This window comes from Ambystoma mexicanum, chromosome 2p (assembly GCF_040938575.1).
Source record: "Ambystoma mexicanum isolate Mex_15411 chromosome 2p, UKY_AmexF1_1, whole genome shotgun sequence".
Taxonomy (NCBI): Eukaryota; Metazoa; Chordata; class Amphibia; order Caudata; family Ambystomatidae; genus Ambystoma; species Ambystoma mexicanum.
Window position 1 is genome coordinate 1,351,290,192 of NC_090923.1, and position 27,465 is coordinate 1,351,317,656.

At 51.0% G+C, this 27,465-nt stretch overlaps 1 protein-coding gene across 7 annotated transcripts in view; it reads left to right on the plus strand.

Annotated features, from left to right (window-relative positions):
• The window catches only part of TOM1L2 (target of myb1 like 2 membrane trafficking protein), a 1,130,890-nt gene that overhangs the window by 648,205 nt on the left and 455,220 nt on the right, over positions 1-27,465 (plus strand). For all 7 annotated transcript variants that reach the window (XM_069645711.1, XM_069645714.1, XM_069645717.1 and 4 more), the window contains one exon: positions 20,151-20,267. In XM_069645711.1, coding sequence (XP_069501812.1) covers positions 20,151-20,267 — 117 coding nt within the window. The remainder of the gene's footprint in view (positions 1-20,150; positions 20,268-27,465) is intronic.

Consider the following 27,465-nt stretch of genomic DNA (forward strand, 5'->3'; position numbering starts at 1 on the left):
AAAGACCTACGACCAGTAGAAGAAAGAAGAAGACTGAGTCTTCAGAAAACTCATGCGAAGATCCAGGTGAGGAGGATCTGAGGGAAGGGTCCTCAGTTTGTGACAGCAGCACAAGGCTGCGCACACGCGCTTTTTCCAGTCCCTCTCCTCAGCACCAGCCTCAGAGGGCAAGAAAGCATGACACAGCCACCCGGATACACGCATCTCTGGTGGGGGGCAGGCTTGCCCTTCACGCGCACCACTGGCGGACAAGGTTCTGTGACCCATGGATCCTCTACGTAGTATCCACAGGCTTCTGGCTCCCGATCCCGCCTCCTCCTCCTCCGCTCCCACAGATTGGTACAGCAACTCTGTTGGCGGAAATTCGCTCGCTCGTAGAGAGTAAGGCAGTGGAGGGGGAGTCCCAGCCTCTCAACAGGATCTGGTCTTCTATTCACACATTTCATCATACACAAGAACGACGAGGCTGGACTGACACTTGTGTTGGACCTTTCCACCTTCAACCTTTCGCTAACTCCCCAAAAGTTCAAGATGGTTACCCAGCGCTTATAGCAGAGACATTGTGTGCGAGAGACTGGATGTGCTCTCTGGGTCTGAAGGATGCCTACCTACACGTCCCGATGTGGCAAACCCCATCAGTCCTTTCTAAGGTTCAGGATCATGGGTTTTCATTTCCAATACAAGGTTCTACCCTTTGGCCTCAATTCGGCCCCCGGGGTCTTTACAAGACCCATCTCAGTGGCAGGCCTGCTCAGGGCTCAGGCTCACCACATCTACCCATACCTAGACGACTGGCTCGTCAGGGCAAGGTCTCCAAAGTTAGTCCAGCACACTGCCTCCGCCCTCATAAATACACTACACGAGCTGGGATTTTCCATCAATCTCAAGAAGTCACAGCTGGAGCCCACAGAGAGTCTAATCTTCCTTGGCCTTACCTGGAATACGAGCCCAAGAGGATTTTCCCCTCCGCAGACAAGATGGCAGCCATCAAGAGGGCCACGCGCATTTTCTCAGCAGAGCAGTGACCTCGGCATGGTGGTACCAACACCTCTTGGGCTTCATGGCAGCATGTCTTCTCAAGTACTGCATACAAGGCTCAAAATGAGGCGACTGCAGTTGCACTTCGCAGCCTCATGGAGTCAGGAGAATGGTTCCCAGGCGGAGCTGGTCAGCATCCCACATCATCTCCACCAGGACCTAGTATGGTGGAGCACAGACAGCAACGTGCGGATAGGCAGGCTTCTGTCAACCAGCACCTCAGGTCACCACCACCACGGACTGATCCCTAGAGGGATGGGGTGCTACCCTCAGCAGCCACAGTGTCCACAGGGTATGGACCCGTCAGGAGCAGGCAGCCCATATCACCTGGCTTGAGTCGATGGCCATCTGGCTCGCTCTCAAAGCTTTCCTCCTGATGATCAGTGGCAAGGCAGTTCTAATTCAGACGGACAGCTCCACCAGGATGTATTACATCAACAAGCAGGGTGGCACCCAATCTCCTCCCCTATGCCCTCTGGCAGTCAACATCTGGGAGTGGGCTCTGGTAAACGACATGCATCTGTCGGCAATACACCTCCCGTGGGAGTCCAACCTGGAGGTGGACAGTCTCAGCAGGCTGTGAGGCGACAACTACGAATGGCAATTGAACGAACATGTCCTGCAGGGAATCTTCGACAGGTGGGATCATCCTCAGGTGGATCTCTTCGCCACCTGGTACAACAGGAGGGGCCCCCAGTTTGCGTCCTGGCAGGGACAGGGCAGGTGCTCGCTGAGTGACGCGATGCAGATCCAGTGGAACGGCATAAACGCGTATGCCTCCCCTCCGACTCCACTTGTCCACAGGGTAATCTGCAAGAACCGGGAGGCCCAGCACCTCCGTATCCTACTGATAGCTCTGTGGTGGCCAGCAAGGCCATGGTTCATGGAACTACTCAGCCTGTTGGATCAGGTCCCGGTGCTCCTTCTGCTGGGCCCAGCACACCTACTCTCTCAGCAGGGAGGCAGTCATTCACCCCGCCCCCAGAAGTTAGCCTTTGCAGAGTGGTTTCTGAAGAAGCCACACTGAGGCATCTGCATATGTCTCAAGCTAACCTAGACATTATACAGGGGGCTCGGAGCGATGCTACCAGAAGCCTGTACAAAAGCAAATGGACTAGGTTTTGTTACTGAGCAGTATCAAAGGAGGTTGATCCGTTGACCTGCACGTTGGACAACATGCTTTCCTTCTCTGTGCACCTCGCACACTCTGGGGTGCAGTTAGACACATGCTGCACCTATCTGGCAGCTATTGGAGCCTACAGGAACTCGGAGAAGGAGGTATTCTCATCCTCTAATCCAGTGGTTAAGACACCTGGCGGGCCTGACCATGCTTTATCCACCCATCAAGAAACTACACCCAGTGTGGCACCTCAACGTGGTCTTGGGCGCCCTGGCGCATAAACCATTCAAGCCTATGTTGTCCGCAGACATCAGGCTAGTCACCATTAAGATGGCCCTCCTAGTGGGGGCCTTACCTCGGCATGCCAAATTAGTGCGATCCAGGCGCGGGAGGCTTCTGAGTCTTATACTAATTTTTAATAAAGACAAGTTAATACTTAGAACCCACCCCGCATTCTTACCTAAGGTTGTCTTCTCTTTTCACCTAAATGAGGAGATAGTGTTACCAACGTTCTTCGCGGACTCCAAAGATGACGCTTGGAGGGTATTGCACTGTCTGGACGTCAGCCGTGCGCTGAGATTCTACCTAGACAGGACCAGGAGCTTGCGCAAATCAGATGCCCTTTTTGTCACCTTTGGTGGGTCAAAGCCAGGCTGCAGGCGTCCATAGCAAGGTGGATGTTACGGCCATCAAGGAGGCGTACGAGGGGCAGCACAAACCTCTTCCAGCAAATATACATGCCCATGCAATCAGAGCTTAAGCCACGGCAGTTGCTTTCCAGAGGCACATCCCGTGGCAGGTTATCAGAAAGGCGGCTACATGGGCTACAGCCTCGGCCTTCTGTAAGCACTACTGCTTGGATGCCGGCTCCGGTCGGATGCGTCATTTGGTTAGGCAGTGTTACGGAACTCGTTTTCTTAAGAGAGCACCTCTCCACCCTGGGGCTACATTCAGTTGTACTCGCCCATACAATATGCAGGAAGGGGGACGTGACAAACGAGTAATTAGAAGTTACTCACTGTAGTGACTAACGTGCTCCTAGTCCGTAGTCGCCTTTCCTCCATACGTCCCACCCCCCCTAATAAAAATGGTGTCATTAGGCAATATTAATATTGCTGACACGTCAAAAGGGACTGAGGAGTGGCGCCGGTGGGTGGAGTCAGGGGAGTGCATGCTCCCAGGGCCACGCCCTGGCGCGCAGCTACATTTAAAGGGTAAGATGATTTTTCTGGTGAAAAAGATTTCCGTCTCACGGCCCTAGGGAGGGAAGCCCATACAGTATGGAGGAAAGGGGGCTATGGACTAGGAGTACGTTAGTCACTATGGTGAGTAACTTATCATTTCTGATGGGTGCTCGGTATCTCCGTGCCTGTTGTGCTTTGCTGTCTCAACCGCCTAGCGTTATCGGTGTATTTGGCAGGGCTACTGGTCAACAACTGGCTTGCTTTGACCACTCCTACTGCTTCGCACGCTCTCCAATATTTAGGACGATGCGCATCTGCTTCCTCGGCTCGGCTCTGGGTTGGCAGCCTTTTCGAAATTCCTGTGCTCTCAGGAGCTCGGTCTCCCCCACCTTGCTGAGGCGACGTAGCCGTGGGCCTTCCCCAGCTACGTTTCTCCTACTCTGTTCCCTTGCATTGCTTCTTGAAGCCCTTCGGCTTAGTTATTCATAATATTTGTCTCAGTAGAACAAAGTCCTTCCCTTAAAGGAATATTTACAATTTCAGTTTCACAATAACACATACAGGAACAGGAGTTCGTGTCCCCATAGCAGGAGACTGTCCCAGTGAAGTCCTGCTTGCCTCTTCCCCTAGGGAAGAGGGTATTGCGGAGCTGGCTCACCCCCCACCCCCCCGACCTCACAGGTGGGGGCTCCCCCATGGGGAGAAGGGAATAATTCCTGCGATTCGTCACACGAGATCAAAATCACACTCCGAAATGGTGCAATTAGTGGAATGGTCTGAAATAACAAGACTCTCTAGTAGAACTACTAATATTAGGCAATCGGCATTTATTGAAGAAGGTATATTCAATTTTCTAGAAGGATTTATGAAGTAAGAGTAAGAGGAGAACTCAGTGGAATACTGATTTAAATAGATGATCATTGATCAACTAGAGTCAACTACTCTATTAAGTTCAAAAATTCATTTCTGAATTCAGAGTTTATGAATTTAGCTTGAGATTTGCAATCTAACAGAAAAAAGTCCATTATTTGATTGAAGTCGCCAGAGATGATCACCTTTTCCAAGTCTAGACCAAAAAGGGATTGTCGAAGGTCTTTCCAGAAACCTGAATCAGGAGTATTTGCTCCATAGATGTTTACAATGTTAAAGGGTTTACCAACAGCTTTTATGGAGGCCAAAACCCATCTGCCTTGCAAGTATTTGTTCTGTTGAATTATTTGACCAGAGATTCTTTTTGCTAATGAAAGGGCGGCCCCATTTCTATTTGAGAAAGCAGGGGAAAAATAACATGTTTAACTCAAAGCTTGGACAACTTCTAATGTTTTGCTTCATTGAGGTTCATTTCCTATAAGCGGACAATGTCAGGATAAAATATAGCAGATAAGATCATATCTTCTGTCTCTTCATGGGCTCAAGTCTACGAATTCCACTTGCGTTTCAGCAAAATTGACATACACTCTGTAGGACTGTATAGCTATGGCGGCTGACCATATTCCCAAAGAGGAAGAGAAAGACGGCTTCCTGAGCATTGTATGATACGGCAAGGAGGCAATGTGCGAGTCCCTGCAATCAGGATTGGAATCAGCTGACAGCATCAGCAGAGCCACGGCGGCAAACCCGGTGATACGCAGAATTGTTTGGTTGAGGAAGTCTGGTTTTGCACCGGACGTGTAGTCCAGGTTTCCCTTAAGATTGCTTAAATTTAAAACCATTCTATTAGTGGCATTGACATCAGCCCCTTGGGTGAGTGAATTGCAGGACCTATCTAGTAATCTTCCATTTGCAATTTTTTACAATAAGGTTGTCGTTGGGGTGGATCCGTCTATTTTACCAAAACATTGTATTCGGATATCCATTTAGCCGGAAAATTGTGCTTCCAACTTTCTATCCGCCACTTCACCCTAGCAAGTGCCCCATAGAACCAGGACGGTGCCATGGACTAAGCCACCACCCCACCATGCGAGTGCCACCAGGGGGAGGGGATGTGGTGGCATGAAGTACCACAAGCATGAACACCCTGCCCTCCCCATACACAGACCAAAGACCAACTGGCCGTGGGTCACACACTCATTGCTACAAGCAACCCCATAATGCTGTGCCCACATGCAATCTCCCCTGACCAACATGCCCATTTGCCTGTATGTGTGGGGTCCCACTCTGTACCATAGCAATTGTCTTGCATGCCAGCACACGTGGGGGATCCATACCCGACTACATTTCCTATGTCCCCTACAAGCACTCGCACATTGCCAGAGGCATCAGAGGAGGAGGAGGAGGAGGAGGATGTTGCAGGACCATCTGGGAGTGGCACATCCATGCTCTCAAGGGCTACCACTACCACCCTACAAAGGCCCACTCAGGCCACACTGAAGCAGATGTCCCGCCGCGTAACACCAACAGAGCAGGGCCAAGCCAACGCCCACACCACAGGCCACAAGGAGCAGTGCAAGGTACCCACACCCGCAGGTGCAGACACAGAGGCCACACCTGCGGACAGGGCGACTGAGGAGGCACAGGGGGATACCAGCCCAGTGTCATCACCTGCCGAAGGGCCACAGACCCCGGAGAGCTCACAATGCTGCCAGTGCCAACACTCCCTGGAGAGCCCACCACGCCACCAGCGTGCATGGACACCTGAGCCGGACGTCGATACACCCTCATATGCTCCCTTGAATACAGCCCAGGGCCAGTGCAGAGCCCCTTGCCCACACAGCACACACCAGCATGCTGTCACGGTGGCTTGAGGACATAGAGCGCAGACAGCGGGAAATGGAGGCAATTGGCCACACACACTCCAAACACCTGCAGGACATTTGGGACAGGATGTAAGGGGCAACCCATAGGATTGTACGGCCCATTGCGTGCAGCAGGGCCGAGACAACAGCCAACACGGCCGCCCTGACACTGTACGCCCAGTGGGTCAGAGAGATGACAGAAGGTGTCTCTGCACTGGCAGAGGCCATCCAGCAGAGCATGGAGGTGCAATACCAACAAAACCTGGGGACAGACTCTGTCCCTTCCACTACCACCACAACCACAGAGGGGCCAAAGCAGGGCACGCCGAGGCATCAGTCACAGGGCCTTCTGCGCTCAAAATCACCAGGGGCTGGCAGGGGGTGGGGGATGCAGCCACGGTTGTGAAGGACTCTGAGAAACTGATTGGCATAAGTAGCCATGCTGGGGAGTTGGTAGTAGGAGGGGGAGGTCGGAGGGGGATAGTGTGATGGGGAGCTGCTGGTGGGAGGGGAGAGGGGGCACAGGGATAGTTGGGGAACTTCGTTACATAAAAAATGTTAAACTTCATCAATGCGAGGACATTAATGATTGCGTCATTTTCGTGTTCGATTGAGGTGGTGTCACACAGTCGTGCTTGGTTTGTGCCATGTGAAAGTGTCAAAAGAAATTGTTGATCAGTCCGTGGCATGCCAATCTCCCATCCCTCACGTCCTCTCTGGCAATGCGTGCATTTGCCTAAGCCAGAGGCACTGCTTCCTTGTCCTCTGGGGGGGCATGTCCACGTCAGGGGTTAAAGGAACATTTCTCCTCAGGCAGATATTATGCAGCATGCCACACACAAGCACAATTGTACCCCCTTTCTTTGGAGCGTACATCAGGGCTCCACCAGTACGGTCGAGGCAGCGGAAACGTGCCTTTAGGAGGCCAAAGGTACACTCGATGCGCACACGGGTCCGCCTGTGCGGGTGGACTTACACAATATCAGGTCAATGGACTGCTTCTGCATGCACATTCATTTCACAGCATGTAACTATTCTATGTCTGTGCATGCAGTGTCACTTGTGTCATGCATTGTTGGTACTTCACATGCACCCTGTTCCCTTGCAGCATATGTTGCGTAAGGTCTCTGTCGGTGACATGTGCAGCGGACATGGTGGCTGTCATTTGGCTGTGTATTTCCACCATACATGTGGCATGCTGGGTTTCCCATTGGCACTCCCTGGGAATCTGGTGCCAACGGGTGGGCGTTGTGGGCTGGCCGTACATGGATTCATGGCTGTGGCACTGAGTCGTTGTGAGAGACAATGTGGCCATTTGTCAGCATTGATTTGGTAAGTGCATGTTGCATTGTGGTACCTGTGGTCATGTTGGTATAAATGGTTGCTACTGTCGTGTGCTACTGCTTCTCCATGCAGGTAAGTCTGACATGTGCGTGTTCCCTGGCCTGTACTGTGATGATGGTGCAGGAGGAGGTGAAGTACAGATTTCGGCTTATCTTGTCATGCTGTCCTTTGTGTAGTCATTAGTAGCCCCCACACCTTATTTGGACATGTGCTTCACAGCGCATGTGTGCTGGCTTTTCTACTCTCCCACTATCCAGGTCCGGGGTCCCCTGTGCCTCTCCATGTATCCTGGCAGTGAGCTGTTCATAGGGCCATGGCATCGTGGGTGGAACTAGGGTAGCGGGCGCGGCAGTGGGTGATTTATAGGTTGGGGTCACCTGCACAATTCAGTAAGTGGTAGTGCTTGCGGTTTCGGTACATTTCTCCGTGGGACCGGGGGGGGGGCCACCAGCGCAACATGGGTACAGTCCAGGGCAACAATCACATTTGGCATTTGAGCAATGGCGTTGAGGTGTGCCTTCATGGCATAGACCTGGGCTGGGGTGGTAGGCAGTGAGATGTGGCGTTGCACCTGATGGTGGAGGGCTTCGAGCACCTGGGCCAAGACTGTGCAGAATGTGGGCTATGCCATGCATCATGGCCACAGAGTGCTGGCAGTCCATATGTCGATCCTGCGCTCTGTCGCCCTGTATTGTGGTGAGAAGCTCTGTTATGGTCTCCCTGTTGAGGCAGTGCAGGGTGACCAACTGGCTGTTGGTGAGGGTCCAGGGTATCTTTAAGTTCACTCGGTCAGAATATCTTCATTTATTCGGCCCCAAATGTCACCATAGCAAAATGTGCGATTTATGCTTCATTCTGAACAAAATATGACTTCATCAAACTGAAGACATTTCCATCTAAATGTTTTTACATTTCTGTACATATCTGGTCCTTCCTCACCCAGAAAACATGCTGTAACCAATGTTGTTCTCGAAGGCCTAACCCTGTGGATCTGTGTACACCTTGCTTGGGCTCTCCTCCCCCGTACTCCCTGTGCCCTGCCTGGTTGTCCTGCCTCTCTACTTTCAGGTGCAGCATGAGCAGCTGCCTGTCCCAGATCACCTTGGCTAGTGGCAGTATGGTGTTTGAAACCATTTTTGGGGTAGGGGTGTGCCTTATGTATCCCTCTGGGGCGGATTGGGTTCACCTGTGGCTTCATTTCAGGTACCTGTGTTCATTTATCGCCAGCTAAAAGCTGAAGGTAACTGTGCTGTGTTTTCGGCAGTATTCGTGCCGGTTTTCGGCACTAATTGCACCGAACATGGACTTGTGATGCGGCTGTGTATTCACCTCGTGTGTCTGGCTGTAATAGCGCCGGCTGCTTTTACAGTCGGCAGTATTTATGCCAGCTCATGATCTGGCAGAGTGGTATTGGCGGCCATGGACATAGGACATGAGGGGTACGGGAGGGACAGATCCCCCCCCCTACAATCTTAAGTGGGGAGCATACAATGTAATTGATCCCTCCAGTTTGTGTGTCCTGCTGCCCTGACTGATGCGTGCAAACTTCAGACTCGGAGGTTTGCACGCAGCAGGCACAGGCTGTGGATTCTATCTGAATCTGCGACGACAACAACAGTGGGGGAGGGGGAGGAGAACGTCGCAGGACCACGAGCAAGAGTTGTTGACAACAACTCTTGCTCATGCATTTCCCTCCTCCCCCACCCCAGGGAATATGGCACATGCCACTGCCAACCCAACCATGCCTGGGAGTGCACAGTGCACTGCTGCACAGCTTGCCAGCCTCCTCATCAGAAGACACTACAGCAGGCAGCGACACGTGTGTGAGCCTGACTCGACGGTGACGGAGATCTCCACGGTCCTCAGGTATTCTTCCTTTCTGTCCCTGCTCACTGAACCGCCTCGTGTTGCAACCACTCGCTTCCCTGCTCTCTGGTTTAGACACCAGTGATCCTGTGTCCTTTCCCTTCCTTCCTCTCACCTGCCTTCTCTCTTCCCGCTGCCTTCTTCCTTTGTCATCACGTTTTGATAAATAATTCTGGAAGGTTTCTAACAAGTACTGCGGTTTGAACCACTTGCTTCCCTGCTCTCTGGTTTAGACACCAGTGATCCTGTGTCCTTTCCCTTCCTCTCACCTGCCTTCTCTCTTCCCGCTGCCTTCTTCATTCATGTCATCGCGTTTTGGTAAATAATTCTGGAAGGTTTCTAACAACTCTACAGCCACATTATGCATTTAGTTTCTGTGCTTTTTGGAAATTCGAATCATGATGTATTTCTAACACTTCCTGTTGTTAGAAACACACAAGGCAGGATCAAAATGTATTGAAACGGAAGGAAAAAAACAGGTACAAAACATGCCGAAATGCTCAAAATGCATTCAAAAGTCAAAATCCAGCCTGTAAACTAGAAGGAAGGTTTACCACCTCTTGATAGGCCAAGAGACGAAAAAATGAGCTCCAACAGATGCATAAGTGTTCAGAATGCATTGAAAAATCCATCATTCAACATACAGCCTTTAAACTACTAGTGAGGAACAAAACGTATTGAAACGTATCAAAGACCAATAAAAACAGCTTCAAAATACACCCTTCCCTTGTGGTTTGGTAAATGCGAATTTTGGTGGATTCCCATTTTGTATTGGGTTTCCATGCTTTGTTACATATATTTAACAACTCGCTTCTCCCACACAAGGCATGATCAAAATGTACTGCTGTTTACAGGCTTTTCACTGATGAAATCTTCAATGCATTTTAAGCTTTTCTGAGTGTTTTGGAGCTTGTATTTACCATCTGTTGATCCATTCAACACGTGTGCATACTACTCCCTTGTGGTTTTCAGGCTGGATTTTGAATGTTGACATTTTCAAAGCATTTTGAGCATTTGTTTGTTTCGGAGCTAGGTTTTCCTCGTTGAACATCTCAACACAAACTGATTTTTACTTCAGTTGAAACTGAATATATTTTGATCCTGCCTTTCAACGAAAGAAACAACCTGGATAGGCTGACAAAACGCTGCCACTCCACTACTGAACGGCCCCATTATGTATGCACACCCCCTAGACTTTCAGAAACCCCTTTCATGGAACACGTGTGGCATGGTGCGTGCCAGCAGAAGTGTGTGGCTGCTGCATGAGTGCAGCACTGCTAACAGAACTGTGTTCACCTCATGGTCTGTGTGGAGGAGTTGTGAGTGCAAGCATGGGTGAGTGAGCACACATGGAAGTGTGAGTTAGGCTATGTTATTGGATTTATTAGGAGCACTGTTGCTATTTGCATGGTCTCTTGATGTTCTGGGATATGTAAGGGAAGATGGTTGGCTTTCGTTCGTACTCACAGCATGAAACAGTGCAAGATTACTTTGATGCTGTATTGATTTATGCAGGCTCTAGTATATTTGTATGTGTTTTGTGTCAAGGGTACTTGATGTATTTGTATCGAGAGATGCGCTTTATGCTTCGCTAGAGCGAGGTTGGTGGATTTATGCTGTGTTTCTTGTTTTATACAGTGATGATATGTGATTTAATACCAACTGCTATAATACCAACTGCTATTTTAATTTTGCGAAAAGTCGAGTTCTTTGACTAAAAAATAATAAATAAAATAAGAGTCCCATGGTGTCCCCTGTCACCCCCAGGTGTTATGGGTCTCCTACGCCCCAGTTGGCAGCGCTTATTCAGTTACCACCGCTTTTAAGGGTTACCGCCGACTTGTGATGAGGGCCTTTGTGAATGAACCACTGAGAAATGGGTATGCAGCAATAAAATTGCGTCAAAAGTGTTGCCTTTACAAAAAATCATGGCAAAAATGCTGTGGTTTGACCTGGTAAAGGTGTACCCCATTATACCATTTTTATTTTGTTTTTGTTTTTTTCTTTGTGCTTTCCGTTTCTCCCCCCAGAATGGTGCGATCTTTGGGCATGACCACCAAATAAGCTCTGCGGTGCCTACCAGGCCACATCCCCTCCAACACTTCTCCGAAACCTCTGGAAACATCCTATGAAGCCAAGCGGGGGTATAATGCCACCCATACAGTATCTTGTACCAATTTTCTTGCAGTTGAGATGCCTTAGCCAATTTGGGTACTTTTCGCCATAGACTCTCCCACTCTGGTCTATCAATCTCCCTCCCCAATATCCGTTCCCATTCCCGCATATAGGGCCATTGGGTGCCCGCATTGGCCCTGCTCAAAATCTTGTAAATGTTAGAAATTAGGCCTTTCGATCCATCGTTAGTGAGGAGAAACTTCTCAAATAGCGTTGGGTCTCGGGTGGCCGCCTTTTTAACCTCTGGGTGCATAACCCAATGCCGAATTTGTGCATACCGCAATCTCTCGCTTTCATGGATTGCAAATTCCCTCTTACAATCTTGAAAAGACAGCAATTTCCCCTCCCGGAACATATCTGCCAGTTTCCCGCAACCACCTTCCTGCCACTGAACAAATGCCCCTTTCTCCATTCCCGGGGTGAAGTCCCCATTACCAAAGATGGGAGTGAAGGGGGATGGAAATGTAGTTATGCCCCCAGAGCCCGCCAGTTTATCCCAGGTATCCGCCATAAGCTTAGTAATAGTGCTCTCGTAAAGGTGCCGGGGCCTAAGATGCTAGGTTGTGATGCGCTACCGCCCTGTCCATCCTCACCCACAGTTTATCTGGGAACCCCTCGTCGCCCATCAGCCATTCCCTGATGACACGAAGCTGCGCAGCTTCATAATATCGCTGAAAATTCGGCAGTGCCAGCCCCCCCTCACCCTTGGCCGCTGTCAGGAGCCTAAAGGCCACCCTAGCCCTTTCCCTTCCCAGATGAACCCTTTGGTGAGCGAATCTAACTCTTTAAATAAAGTTGACGGGATAGGCAGCGGGATAGCCTGGAAAAGATGAAGCAGCCTTGGTGACGTGACCATCTTCACCACGGCTATCCGCCCCACCCAAGACACTCGGAGCTCTCTCCACTTTTGGAAGTCCTTTTTTACCGCTTTGAGGAGCGGGGGGAAGTTAGCCGCATACCACCCTGCTAAAGCTGCTGTGATTTTCACCCCCAGGTATCTGATCCCTCCCTGGCTCCACATAAACTGCAATCCCTCCTTTAACCTGTCCCGTTCCTCAGCCTTTAACGTCAGATTCAGCACTTCTGACTTGTTGATGTTAATCTTCAAACCCGATGCCTCCCCAAAAGCCTCCAATAAAGTCACACTCGCTTCTCTCGGTGCGGTCAACATCAACAACCTATGGTCCGCGAAAGCCGCGACCTTCTGCTGCTCTCCCCCGAAAGGGATGCCCTGAATCTCCCTAGTCTCCCTGATTGCCTGGAGGAGAGGTTCCAGGTAAATCGCGCAGAGTATTGGGGAGAGTGGACAGCCTTAGTTCCTCAATGCAAATTTATTCGCCTGGAGGCCTTACCGTTAACCATCACTCTGATGCTGGGGTCCTGATAGTCAGCTCGAACCATCCTCATAAAGTCCCCCCTAAAGCCCAGCCTTTCCATTACTCGAAACAGAAAAGACCACCCTACGCGGTCAAAATCTTTTTCCGCATCCAGTGCCACCAAGACCACGGGAGTGTACGTCTTTTGGACTTTTTCAACTGTGGGCCACACGCCTGATGTTGTCCGCCGTTTGTCTACCTCTAATGAACCCAGCCTGGTCAGGGTGGATCAAGCTCGGGAGGATGGACTTGAGACTGCTCACCAGGATCTTAGTGTATATCTTCGCGTCGGTATTAATCAAGGCTATCGGGCGATATGAGGATCTGTCCTCCAGGTTTTTATTAGGTTTGAGGATGAGGGTGACCTTTGCCTCCTCCATGGAAGGGGAAACCCTACCCGTTTGCCTAAAAAAGTTAAACGGGGAAGTCAATTGCGGGGCTAGCTGCGTAATAAACAATTTATAAAATGCAGCGGTATAGCCTTCTGGCCGGGAGCTTTGTGCGCCGGGAGAGCCCTAATCACCTTTCTCACCTCTTGATTGAGGGCGTCCCTCGTATTCCTACTAATTTCCCCCAGATTTACCTTTTGTAAGAATTTCTCCTGATTCTCGCTCCGGGGCATAGAGGGAGTCGTAGTACTCCGCAATAACCTCCTGCAAGTCCTCTTGCCTTATAACCCGAGTACCCGATTCTGATTTCAACACTGTGATCGCATTTCTTGCCCTTTTACCCGTTAATAGGCGGGCTAATAGTGCATCCGGCTTATTAGCTTTCATTTAGTATTTTTGCCTCACAGCCAGCAGGGCACCCTCAGCCTTCTTAATGCGCAAGAGTTCCAACTGACCCACAGCTTTTCTGTACACTCGCATAGCTGCCCGGGAGGGGGTATAGCCCGCCGCTTGCCTAGCAACCTCCACTTCATCTTCTTACTGGGCCTCTAGTAGCTTCAAAAGCTTCGCTCCGTGAGCCGCCGCTGCGATCAGTTCCCCCCTTAGGGTGGCTTTAAAGCATCCCACCTTATCCCCTCCCCGGTCTCCTCCTTCCTATTGCTATCGAAGAATAATTTGATCTTCTCTTCGATATCCCCCCTAACCTCCGGATCCCTCACTATGGCCTCTGAAAATGTCCAACCCCACAGACCCTTCGCCCTCCGGCCTATGTCCAACACCATGGAAACCGTTTTATGATCCGCTATTCCTATCAACCCAGTATGTACCTCACGAATGCTACCCATCAGGCCTGCCGAGACCCAAATATAATCAATTCTGGACTGTGAGCCATGAACCCCCGATAGAAAAGTGTGGCCTTGCTCATCCCCCTTGCATTCCCTCCAAACATCGCGCAGCCCCACCCTACCAATCCTGCCCTTCAGCTCCGCGGACATTACTGCTCCTCCCCCGTATACCCGCTTTCCACCCCTGTCCCATGCAATATTGAGATCGTCCATAAGGATGATCTGACCCCATGCTTCATCCTCCAACGCCTTCAGGACTCGAAGCAGAAATTGCTCCTGTCCCGAGTTAGGGGCATTGTCATGCCCGCGCCGCTGGCGCACGCTTTGGCAACCTTCATGGACTACTTGGTACTCATTTATCCTCCTAATACTCTTTGAACAACTCCTATTCACGCCTTGGTCTTTAATTTCCATTTGCTCGACTTTGGTGCTTTCTTATTTTATTCAACTAACTACATTTACCACAATGCACCTTGCTACAGTCCTCAATTCCTGGCTATTCTCATTCATCGTTATTGGGACCACAATCCCCAGAAGCCCTAGCGGCCAGTGCTGCTTCCACCTGTTCAGGACCAGAGAGGGAGGAGGCAGATTGTCTTCAGGTGTGCTGCTCCAGGTGCTGTCAATTAGCCTGCATCAGAACAGGGCAGGTCTGTATATAAGCAGCTGCCTGCAGGAGCACAGTGTCTTGCAGCTTGAGATCTCCCCACTCCTGTTTGCCTTGACCCGCTACTTTGTATGCTGTTCCTGTTGCTGCATTATCCTGTTTTGATCCAGTGCCCTTTCCGGGCTCCCTGCCTTGCAGCCGATCTCGCTCCTCTGCCTTCTACCTACAGCCCTTGTCCTCTGGGCTCCCTGCTCTGCAGCCTGCCTCACTCCGGCTGCCTACAGTCCTTGTCCTCTGGGCTCCCTACCTTGCAGCTTGCAACCCTCTGCTGTCTCCAAGCCCTTGCCCTCTGGGCTCCCTACCTTGCAGCCTGCTCCTCTTCGCTGCCTACAGCCCTTGTCCTCTGGGCTCCTTACTTGCAGCCTGCTCCCTCCGCTGCCTACAGTCCGTGTCCTCTGGGCTCCTTCCTTGCAGCCTGTCTCCCTCCGCTGCCTACAGCTCTTGTCCTCTGGGCTCCCTGCCTTGCGGCTTGCTACATTCCTCTGCCTTACAGCCTGTTTTACACTTAGCTACCTACGGCCCTGCTCCTCTGGGCTCCCAGATTCTTTTGGGCCCTATTCTTTTGGGCTCTCTGTCTGTCGCCTACTACTCATCTCTCTCTGTCCTGTTCTTCTGGACTCCCTGCCTTGCAGCCTACTACAGTCCTCCGCAGTCCACTACAGTTTGCCTGCACCAAGTGCCACTCTTGACTGCAGACCTGCTTCCTACTTTGCAGCCCTTCTGTTTTCCTGAATGCTGCTCCTCTGTACTCCACCTTAGGTCATCTACTTCATTCTAAATGCCTTTCCTTCATTTCCTTCTGCTAGATTGCTCATTGACTTCCTTTTCGCTGGATATACCTGTTCTTGTCTTCTCATGTGTCTTATGTAATCCCTTTATACAGAGCTTGCCTGTTGGTTTCCGGCAGGCAACCTCTGCCCCTTCCCTTGTCCCGTTTTCAGTGTTACAGACACCCACTACTGTTGTTCCCAGCCATGAGCATACAGTGTGGGCCTCTGTTATAGCAATCTGTGCAGAAGGCTGGAGTTTCCTATGGTTGGTGGAACACTTTCCCATTTCAGCATACACCCCAAGAGGGAATCCAGTTTGTTTGTACCTTTGTATCTTTTGCCCCTTTTGGCTCACAGCTACAGTTTCCTACTCTTCTTTCTTGTTGAACTTCCTGCTGTGTGTGCTTATCTGCTACCTTACTTCAGCACAGCCACCCAAAACCTACCTGGGTACCCTATGCCACTCTTGACAGAGTGCCATTCCTGACAGGCATACACTACTGCAACTGTGTATTGGGCCTCTTGGTACTTCCCCCCTGGCTATTATATACCTCCCTTCTTTATCCCTAATCACTTCGCAGACTCTAAAATCCACCGTATTCCGAATGGCCAGGGCCACCCCCCCCTTGCTTTGCTAGGGCCTGAGGCATGGAGGATCCGGTCGAAGCCGCATAATTTTAGTCTGCTCTGGTCCCTGTGTACCAAGTGTGTTTCCTGAAGCCCCATGATGTCTGGCCCCTCCTTCTGCGTGAAATGCTCCAGCTTCTTCCTTTTAGGAGGGGTATTCAACCCCCTCACGTTATGTGTTAGCCACTTAAGCGGACCCCTAGTAATGTTTGGTCGCCATGCTTGGTAACCTCATATTTCCTCTCCCCCCAGTTGGCTGCTCGTTGCCCTCTCCCCCAAAACACTCCCCTTTGTCCCCCCCCCCAAACCCCCACTAAAGGATAACACCTTCCCGCACTCTCTCCACTCCTAACTCTGGCATCTCGCCCTTTCCTTTCTCAAAATGGCTGCTCCGCCAGTAACCCCAATGCTTCCATCCACCTTTTAGAAGCCCACCACCCCTATTGCTGTCCATTCTACATAGGGAGTCGTTCACTTCTGTGCCCTCCCTTTGCCGAGTTTACCTGGATGCTGCAATTCTTTATCCTTTGGTCCTTTCCTTCGTTTGTCCCCTACAGTCGTCCATGCCCAAGACCTTGATCTGGCTCAGCCAGTCGTGTTTCTTGGCTTCGAGCTCGAAGGGGCGTCCTCCAGGTCCACGCACAACAGGTCAGCTCCCTTCTTGAAGTGATGTGATCCACCTCTGGGCACCGTCCCACTCAAAGAGCAGACCAAACGGAAAGGTCCATTTGCATTGTATTGCTTTATCGTTTAATATCTTCAGTAGCGGGCTCACCTGCCTCCTCTTCAGGAGTGTACTGCTCGCCAGATCTTGAAACAGCGCGATCTGTTGACCCTCAAACATAATGGGTTCCTTTATTCTTGCCGCCCTGAGAATTGCCTCTTTCTGACCGTACCTAGCGAATGCTGCCAAGAGGTCCCTCGGTCTCGCTGACTGACCCTTGGTCAGACGCCCCGTTCTATCTCGAGCTTTCCAGGCTTGCTCTCGCCCAGGATCTCGGCAGAGATGCCTTGGAGTACTTCTTTCAAGTTCTTATCCTGCACCGTTTCCGGCAACATTTTCACTCTGTTGTTAATTCTGCGGGATCGGTTTTCTAAATCCTCCATCTGCATTTCTAAGTTTCTGGTGGCGGTGTCCAACCTTTCAATTGCTTCGCTATTGGCAGTGGTGTCCTTATCCACTTCTTGGAGGCCTCTCTCTAGGGTATCTGTTCTTTCGCCCAGTTGACTTCTCCTAGGGCTTCATTAAGGTCTGCTCTCATCAACTGGAATTGCTCCTGAAAAGTCTTTGCTAAGTTATTTTGTAAAGCTGGCAACTCCCCTAGGAATTCTTGCCTATGCATTATTGCAAGGTCCTATACATTCCACTGGGAGGTGTCCTCCCCCACAGTCCCCCTGGTGGGGGTTCGCTTCCTTCCTTTGAGGCCTGCGCCGGCCACAGTTCGTGCAGGGTGCCATGATTATCTCCTGGGGCCTGAGGCCCCTTGCCCCACCTCCCCTTGTTCTTCGTGGTCATTCCGCCTGCCTCGCCTCTCCCTGAGGCCATGATGAAGCCCCTGCAGAGGGCCGCGGACCAACTAGGCACCGCCGTGAACTATCCGCAACCAGCAGGATGAGGCTCTTTGTAGCGCGGGTCTGCCCCCTCTGTGTAGCGGACCCAGGTAGATGTTTCTCCCCAGGGGCCTCCTTGGATGCTCCGCCAGAAACTGTCTCTTAACCACTGGTCCCACTCAATAAACAGGGGTGGCCCCACCTCCTCCTCAGCCCGGGGGCAAGTGTCGTTGTGTCTATGCTCCTCTGACAAAACTCAATGTCACCTCCAGGCTCGGGCCAGTTGCCCGCTGTGACTATACTCCTCGGACCCGATGGCCCGGTGACACAAACTCTTTCACACCCTCGAGCGCATACCAAGTCCGAGCTGCGTATAGAAAAGTTAGGGAGAGTTGGGGCCCTCACACCCGCCCAGGTTTCACTGCTCGGCGGACGGATAGGGGGTCCCCCCTCCAAGAAGGCTTCCTACCTTCTCCTGCACCTTCAAGCAGCCGGGGCACCACTACCAGCCGTACTTCCTCGTCCGCGGCCTCCCGCGGGCCGCCTCTCCTTCACTGGCTCGCGGGCGCTCACGGCGTCCCAGCGGGCAGCCGCCTCCTCACCCCTCCGTATCAGTGCCTGCAGCGTGCGTGTGTGATTCTGCAGGCTCGCCGTCCTCGGGCGGTCGCTGCCGGCGCTTTCCCTCGATCTGGGGCTCCGGCGGTCACTCGGCCCCCGGACTCACACTAATTTTGTCTCCGTCAACCTTGCTGCCGCGACTGCCTTCGCTCCTGATGGCCTCAAAACCTCCGCGGGACCCTTGGTGGGCTGCGTCCCGCTCCCGCCCACTGTGCCACACACCTGGCCGCTCCCTCCGATCCTCCGCTACGCGCCTCCTCAGTGGCCACATACGCTGCGGCACCCCGGCAAACTGTTCAGGAGGGCTGCACGGCACACAAAGCCCTCCCGGCGTCGCCGCAGTCAGTCGCCTCCTCACTCCTCCGTACCTCAATGCCAGCAGCGTGCGGATGATGCTCCTCGGGCTCGCCGTTCTCAGGCTTTGCTTTGTTCTGGGGCTCTGGCGCTCACTCGCCTCCTGGTCGCAAACTGGGTTCCGTCAACAAGGACGGCTGCCTCCCGATGAGTCCCTGCCGCAGCTGCCGCCTTCGCTTTAGATGGCCTCCAAACCTCCGTGGGACCCTTGGTGGGCTGCGTCCTGCTCCGGCCAGCTGCGCCACACACCAGGCCTCTCCTGCCGATCCTCCGCTCCGCGCCTCTTCAGTGGTCACACACGCCGCGGCACCCCGGCAGACCGTTCAAGGGGGCCGCACGGCTTTGCCACTTTTTGGATAGCTATCTCGAGAGTCCAGAAGGCCCCGAGCCTCGGCTGCTGCTGGGGTGGTGGGCACCTTTAGCAGAAGGGTCCGGGGAGTGCCGTCGGCGGCCATCTTGGAATGCCCATTATACCATTTAATCGGAGCGGGGGTTGCAGGAGTGTCCCCCGCTCACCTTAAATGGTATAATGGGTCTGGGAGTTGTGGGGGTGTCTCCCGCATCCTTTACATGTATGGCGGTGGCAAAACCACAGCCCTTTTGCTGCTATTTTTTTGTGTAAACGGCCATTTTTGCTGCGATTTTAACACATGGAATCGAGAAATGTACATTGAATGCTAAAGCAAGCTAAAAGGTTGGTCAAGTGGACCCATTGTTTTCTTGCTAGGAACATTAAGCAATTGCAAGTCATAGGAGTACTACAGTGCAACCTTGGGTAAGGGAATTCTAAGAACTTAAAGAACTGAGAAACGCTGTCTTGGGGAAGGGGAACCTCAAGACCCCCTTTTGTGTGAACTGTGCCAGATTGATCTTGGGGAACGGAACCTTGTGATTTGGCACAGCATTGGTAAGATAAGCAGCTATTGGAACTGTAGTGAACTTGTGAAAGAACTTACGCTGGAAACAGCTGAGATATGATATTGCATTTATAAAGCGCCTATACACAAGTGTTTTAACTTTTGAACACTATTCTGTTGGCTAAGAAGAACCCCACACTATGTTTACTTCTAGATGTGGGGGCAAGCATAGGTTTTGACACAGGCAGACCTTTGCTTTGGACTTGCAGACACAGACTTCGCTTAGTTTTCTTTAGGAAGGCAAATTCCCACCACAGCTATTGGGTAAGTTAGGCAATACACCATCCTGATCCTTAATACAGATTTTGATATTTAATTGTACAACTGTTGTTGGTGTCATTTCTTGATGCTTGTCTCACACATCCACATCATGTGCAACAGAAAGGGCTTGCACAGGATGTGGACGACTGTGTCCTATGCAAGTAAGGGCTTGTGTGGTGAAAATGTATGGTTCTCATGTTCCATTAACTCCACTCACCAATTGCTGCTTACAAGGTACGCTTCTAATTCAGGAAGTGAAGTTGCTTACAGTGAAAGCTAATTTAATGCTCTGCTTTTGATTGGATTTCCGTAGCTTGCTAGGCTGCGAAGTGAGCTGGATGTTGTTCGTGGAAACACCAAAGTGATGTCTGAGATGCTGACAGAAATGGTACCTGGACAAGAAGACTCTTCGGATCTTGAGCTGCTGCAGGTAAGAAGTATTTTAGAAGCGTACTGGACCTCCTATGCACACCGATATGCATAACTAATGCAAGGGGATTGGATAATTTTGGGAATGTACAGCTTATCTTGGGCCTCCTTTGTAACACCACCTGTAATTTCAATACTATCTTCTGACCTTCATCGAATTTTGCTTGATCTGTTGGACTACTGCTCCGCCACGCCTGCACTGTTTACAGTACAGGAGAAGTTAACATCTGCAATTCTGAAGTGTCCTAAAAGCCGTTATAGTAATGAGCCTCTGTACAACCCTTCAAGTGTGGTATAGGCCTGTGTCTTATCTGTTTGTGTCTTCTTCTGATTGGTTTGCTTAACAAGGAGTGTTGAACTTCAGAAGTTCCCCCGCGCATTCCAGTCACAAAGATTTAGGTGCGGCACTGAAAATGACATGCAAGCAGGCAAGATCAAAATAACAGTGTTGCGCTGCTCTCAAAGAGACATGAAGGAATGGGATAGTGTCAGTAATAGCATGTGCAAACCTTCTAAAGTCTGGTATGTTTAAGACGTAGTCATTTGCGTGTACATCTCCACTAAGCCTGTTGCCCACCATGCCCACCTAAGTTTAAGCTTGGAATAGGAAATGCAGCAAGTCACTTGTTGGACAATTGTATTTAGAAAATGATTGAGGCTGCTGGTCACATTTTCAGTATTGTCCTCGCAGAAGGGCAATAAGGAGGAGGAACCATTAGTCATGTTTTAGTCTTTTGGCTGGTGAATGCGGGTGTGAAAGGGATACTGCCATGTTGAGTGTGCTTCTCTACATCTGGGTGGGGGTAGAGGGCGGAAAAAGAGTAAGATTTACAAAAAACAGTTTGACATGGAGCAGGACCACAAACCAGTTCCTGGGAAGCTTATCGGGCAGGGTTTTTAAAGAGCTGATGGGGCTTGGGCAAGAATTAGTCCAGCAACATAACATTGCATCAAAGAAGCAGATGGGGCTGGGGTTGTGTCAACCAAGTGTCAGAAAAGATCCATAGAAAATGTTATAGGAGAAAACAGGCCTATCTGTTTTGACCTCTGGTTCTCGATGGGTGTAAAGAATGGGGTTTGGTTATTCGGGACAGTGCCTTGTGAAGCCATGACATGTCTATTTAAACCATTTTCAAGTGTATTGAAAGTCTGCATACATTTGTATTCATGTTTTTCATGCATTTTCTGTCTTAAAATTAGCTTTCAGTACTCCAATTTTATAGTCATCATACAGTCCAGCATTAGATATGGGCTTCCTACGTAACCAGGCGCAATAGATGTATTTGGCAACAAAATAAATATCATTGATAGCAACAGTTGACCAACATAATGCAATCGCTTCTCTGCAGTTTATGACACGTTCTCTCTTAAACAGTGGGATTAAATATATTTTCCGTAAGGCACGGTAACGTTCACAGAATAGCAAAAAGTGCATTACTGATTCCATAGCCAAGGCACATGGCGGACAAACTGACGAAGACCCCCTGTTCAACCACAAGTAAATTCTCCCACCTGTAAGGTGCCCAGTCTGAATTTGACAAACAAGGTGCGAGCATTGGCAGGTGGAATAAAATTCAAATACAGTTCTCTCAGCAAGATTGGTTTCAAAAGGAAATAATCCTGTCCAGATTTCAATTTAAGGCACAAACAAACAAGATGTTCCTGAGTACTATACTGAACAGAACATTTCACAACAGTTTTGGAACCAATAGTCATCGGAAAAGGGTTATCCCAGGGATCTTCCAAATTTGCTGCTACAAATTGATGCTTTACGTGGCTCAGACAAGGGAGTGAACGGCCACCCGGATAACTCAGCAAATCGGTAAGAGATTCCCGATATTTGCCAAGTTCCGGTGAGCTCCATAGTCTAACCCAGTGAAGGACCAGTTTCCATATTAGTTGGCAGACTACCGGGACCAAACCACACCATCATGAATGGGGCACTCTGGGTACTGTATGGTAATCTAAGGAACCTCTTTAGACATTTTTGATCTGCCAACCCCAAACTAGAGCAGTTGCCACACCCCCATATCTCAGCTCCATACACGACAGCCGAGGTGACCTGGATGGAATAGATATCAAGAGCTGGTAATAATGGGGGACATCAACAAGAATATGCTGAGTTAAGCTGGTCATGACATCCCACATCCAATGAATTGTGAAATTAACAGCGTTCCGTTCATGCCGCAAGACGGGAGGACGACAGATCCACGTCTCTCCCAAATGTGCACGCTCCCAGCCACCTGGTGAAAGGATCGGGACTTCTGTTTCTGCACTAGTGCAGTTATCCAATAGTTCATTCTTACACACATTTCCAATATGGATTCAGATTGCACGGCCTTGATAAAGACATAGGATGTGGTCAAAACCTGTGTTGGTGGACAATAATTTAATAGTAACTAACAAACATGCTTGTAACTCTTTGGATTAAATGAATATCCAGTTCAAGAATTTTAGGCACCTTGACAAAGTGATTGGGCACATATATGGTGGCAACCAGCGCAAGTAAGCCAGGCATCTTGTGCACGTTACAAACACTCACATTAGTAACATGACACAGGAGTATGGCTCCTTCTTAAGAGGGGAGATGACCGATGGGACAAACATAATAAACGAAAGTCTGCATGGTATATTTCTGAAAAATGCACTTTTAATAATATAGGCATGTGTCAAGAAATATCTACAAAAGTAAATACTTTGAACAAGTATTATAAAAATGGTAAGTCAAAGTCCTGGCACTTATTTAAAACTAGTATTGACAATATTGTACATATTAGTGCAGCTTTAACTCTGTGCTGCTTTAAATAAGTGAATTGCAATGATTTAACTCTAATACTTTGGATACAATGGCTTTTTTACAGTATAGACCAAACCACTTTCAGGAGAGAATGGAAAGCGGTCTCTCTTAATCTTCATCGAGTATGGTTGAACAGGCCTGTGTCATGGCCATTTCTGTAGAGGTTGCTGTAGAACAGGTTGAACCATAAGGCATTGAAGGTCCCATAAGGCTTGAGCTTTCTGAGGTATTATGGCATTAACCTAAAAAGCATAGATATTCCTAGTTAAGTATTAAAAATGCCCAGAACACTATAGAAATTCCAGGACACAAAGAGGAACAAAAATACATAAAGTATTTACGTGGAAGTAGAGGTCTGTAGTACATTTTATACGTTCAAAAAAGAGTTTCGAGGGGATTGGGTCCTCCGACGTATTCCATATCTATGACAGTAATCACCACAGCTGTGCTACTTCGGAAAATCTTTCGGCGGCTGCGTCCTGCGTCGATGACGTCAATACGCCGTCCTCGAGGACCTCCTCCGACGGCCGACGTCACCAGATGTTATAAGTAGGACGCACGACGCCAGTAGCCTCAGTTCTGTTTTTTCTGCGAACGTGTTCGCTTCGGAGATCTCGGCACGCCTCGACTCTTTGGAGTTTCTGTTCTTTCGGTTTTTCGAACCTGTTCCTTTGTGAAGTGTATCGGGATGTCTTCCTCTTCTTCCACCCCGCGTCCGGGCTTCAAGAAGTGTGGGGACTGCGGGTCCAAGATGTCAGTGACTGACTCGCACGACGCCTGCCTCTGGTGCCTCGGGGAGGCCCACGACACGGATTATTGTGTCGACTGCCAGTCGCTTACGTCCAAGGCCTTGCGGGAACGTAAGAAGAAGCTGTCGGTAAGGTGTCCAAGCCCCGGAAGGCGAGGTCCACTAGGATTTCGACGGACTATTCGAGGGGCGACTCTAGTTGTAAGTCTAGGGGGTCTCGGTCCCGGAGTGGGTCCCGCCACTCCTCTGCCTCTTCGAGGCACTCCCGGAAGCGCCATCATCGGTCGCCTTCCCCATCCTCATCCAAGGACTCTGCCCGTCGGCGGGTTTCTTAACCCACCAAGCGTTCCTCTCCGGAGGAATGGGCTTCCTTCGGGAAGAAAATGTTGGCAATTCTTGAATTGCCGGGCTGCGGTCTGTCCGCACTTCCGAGAGGGGTTGGTCATGACCGTACTGGAGACACCGCTTGCACGCCTTCGGGCTCGGGTGGTCGGCACGATTCGCGGGAGAGGTCCCGCTCAGACAAGGGAATCGTTCCAGTCGTGCCCGTTCCAGGTCCCGGTCCTCGACGTGCTCGAGCCCGTGTGCACCTGTGAAGTCTTCGAAGAAGACGTCGAAGCCGGTGGCGCCGAGGTCGTTGACGGACTCTCTTGAGACTCTGCCTCTGAGGAAGTCGTCGGCGCCCAGGCTGCTGAAGGACCCGCTCGGGGCTCAACCCTCGAGGCCTGTGTCAAAGCCATCGATGCTGTCGGCGCCGCGCTCGACATAGACGCTGATTCACTCGACGCCGTTTCACTCGACGCCCTCGACACCTTTCTAGGCTGTGGTGTCGGAGGTACCCCGTGGCACGGGGGAACCCCCTAGAAAGGCTTTGGCCAAGGCAAAACATGTCTTTCTCCCTTATTCAATGCCCTCTTTCCAGCCTATGGAGCATATTTCTGAGGTGGAAGAGGGTTCTGAAGATGGGTTGGTTCCGGACATGGTACCAGATGAGATTCATTCTGGTTATAGCCAGATTGAGGACTTGCATCAGTCACTGCATGACGCCAGTTGTCTGGACACCACTCTGGAGGTGGAGTTCTGTAGGCCTGAGCCTGGCACCCATGCCGAGTCATCGTACCAGCGCCTTATGTCGAGGGTCACGGACTACTTGGGGTGGTCGGCGCCCCCAGTTGATTTTGTGCAGGATAACCTGACGGACATCCTCGACCAAGGTCCACCCACTGACCCGGTACTTCCATTCCATATGGCTCTGCAAAGAAGGGTGGCAGCGGCTTGGACTGCTCCGGAGAGTCTCCCGGCAGTGGGCAAGTCTTTGCCGTGAAAATACCAGTAGCCAGTAGTGACCCCTGCTACTTGACCACGCACCCCACTCCGGAGAGTTTGGTGGTGCAGGCGGCTACGGCCCCAGCAAAGCAGGCTTCGTATCCTACCGTCCCTCCTGATAGGGACGACAAGCGTTTTGATGGCTGGGCGAAGAAAGTGTTTTCTTCAGGGGATATGGCTGTTCAGGCGGCCAACTCCGTATGTGCCTTGTCTCGTTTCACGCACACTCTGTGGAACTGTATTTCCTTAGCGGCTGAACATATTCCCGAAGGGGACGAACGGGATGGTTTTCTTGCTATTATTCAGGATGGCAAGGATGCCATGTGTGAGTCCGTTCAGTCGGGTTTGGACATGGCAGACTGTGTCAGCCGGTACATGGCGGCGGGCACCGTAATACACACGTTTGGGTAGTTTGAGGAATTCGGGGTTTGCTCCTGATGTGCAAGCCAGGCTCCTCAACATGCCCTTTGATGGTGAACATCTTTTTGGCAGCAAGGCTGACGAGAGCCTTGAGAGGTTGCAGACCTCCAAAGCTGCAGCAAAGTCGTTGGACGCTGCAGTCCGCCAACCTCCGCCTTTTCGTCCTAGGGGACAGCAGTGGAGGGGATGTTCCTTTCGTTATTACTCATCCATTAGTAAAGCGAGAGGAGCTGCAAGTCAAAGGGGCAACCGTAGGAGTGCCAGAGGTGGAAAACAAGGTACTCTAGGTGCTAAGGCCGCGCGAGCATTTGCCTCTTTGCTCTCAGGCAACGCCGCAGCCGCTTCTGCTCTGTCATGAGGCCCATGCTTCGCCGGTTGGGGGAAGGCTGGCGCAGCATCTTGGAGAATGGCGTGCCATTACTTCGGATGTGTGGGTTCTGGAGATCATAACCCACGGCTACTGTCGTCCTTTTCGGCAGAGGCCTCACGACAATCCACCAGGGAGCCTCTCTTTGAAGTGTCCGGATCCGCTCCTTGCGCAGGAAATTCAAGCCCTGCTGGAGAAAGGCGCTATAGAACTGGTGCCTGTAGCGGAGAGGAACAAGGGATGGTATTCCCCTTATTTTTTGATTTCGAAGAAAGACGGGGGATTGAGACCCATCATGGACTTGCGCAGTTTGAACAAACTCCTCAGGAAGGACAAGTTGGTTACTCTCCAAGTCCTGCAGGCCCTTCAACTTCAGGACTGGTTGGTGTCTCTCGACCTCATGGACGCTTATTTTCATGTGCCGATCCACCCCAAGCACAAGAAGTACCTGAAGTTCGCGGTTGGCGACTCGCACTTTCAGTTTCGGGTCCTGCCGTTCGGATTGACCTTCGCCCCGAGGGTTTTCACCAAGCTCATGGTGGTGGTGGCAGCGTATCTCAGGAAAGGGGGGATTCACGTCTACCCCTACCTGGACGATTGGTTGATTAGGGCGCGCTCTCCCGAGCAAGTCCTGGATCATCTGTCCGTCACCTGCCACTCCCTTCACAGGCTGGGCTTCTCCATCAACTGTCCCACTTGATGCCAACTCAGCGGCTCCAGTACATCGGAGCAGTGCTCGACATGTCCCTGGAGCAGTGTTTTCCTCCCCAGGTGAGGGCTTACCACATTCAGCAGATGTTGCACAAGTTTCAACATGCCCAGAGTCTCCCAGCGTTCGAGTTCTTGAGGTTGCTCGGCCTCATGGCATCCTGCATTCTTCTGGTGCCAGAGGCCAGTTTGCGGATGAGATCTCTGCAGTGGGCCCTCAAGATGCAGTGGTCGCAGTCCTCCGGCTGGATGTCGGACCCTGTTCAGGTGCCGCCCTCGGTCGCCCAGGACCTTCTGTGGTGGGCCGTGGAAGGCAATCTGATGAGGGGGGCTCCGTTTTGGCTATCCTGGCCAGAGGTGATGATCGTGACGGACGCATCCCTCACGGGATGGGGAGCGTATGCCAACGAGTTGAGTCAGCAGTCGTTGGTCTCCGTTGGAGTCCAGACTCCATATGAATCTGTTGGAGCTGAGGGCCGTCAGGCTTGCCCTGAAGGCTTTTCTGCCGACTGTGCGAGGAAAGAATGTCCTGATTCTGACGGACAACACGGTGGCCATGCACTACCTCAACAAAAAGGGGAGGCAGGGTCACTTCCTCTGTGCAGGGAGGCGATGCAGCTCTGGTTCTGGGCCATCCAGCAGGAAATTTCGATCGCTGCAGTTCATCTGGCCTGAGACGAAAACGAGATGGCGGACGCTCTGAGCAGGCAGAGCACGATCTCTCGCGAGTGGGATCTGGCTAAGGAGATTCTCCTGGAGATCTTCGCCCTTTGGAGGAGCCTTAGGAGACACGTTCGTGGTGGAGTGGTCATTCCCACTGCTATACGTGTTTC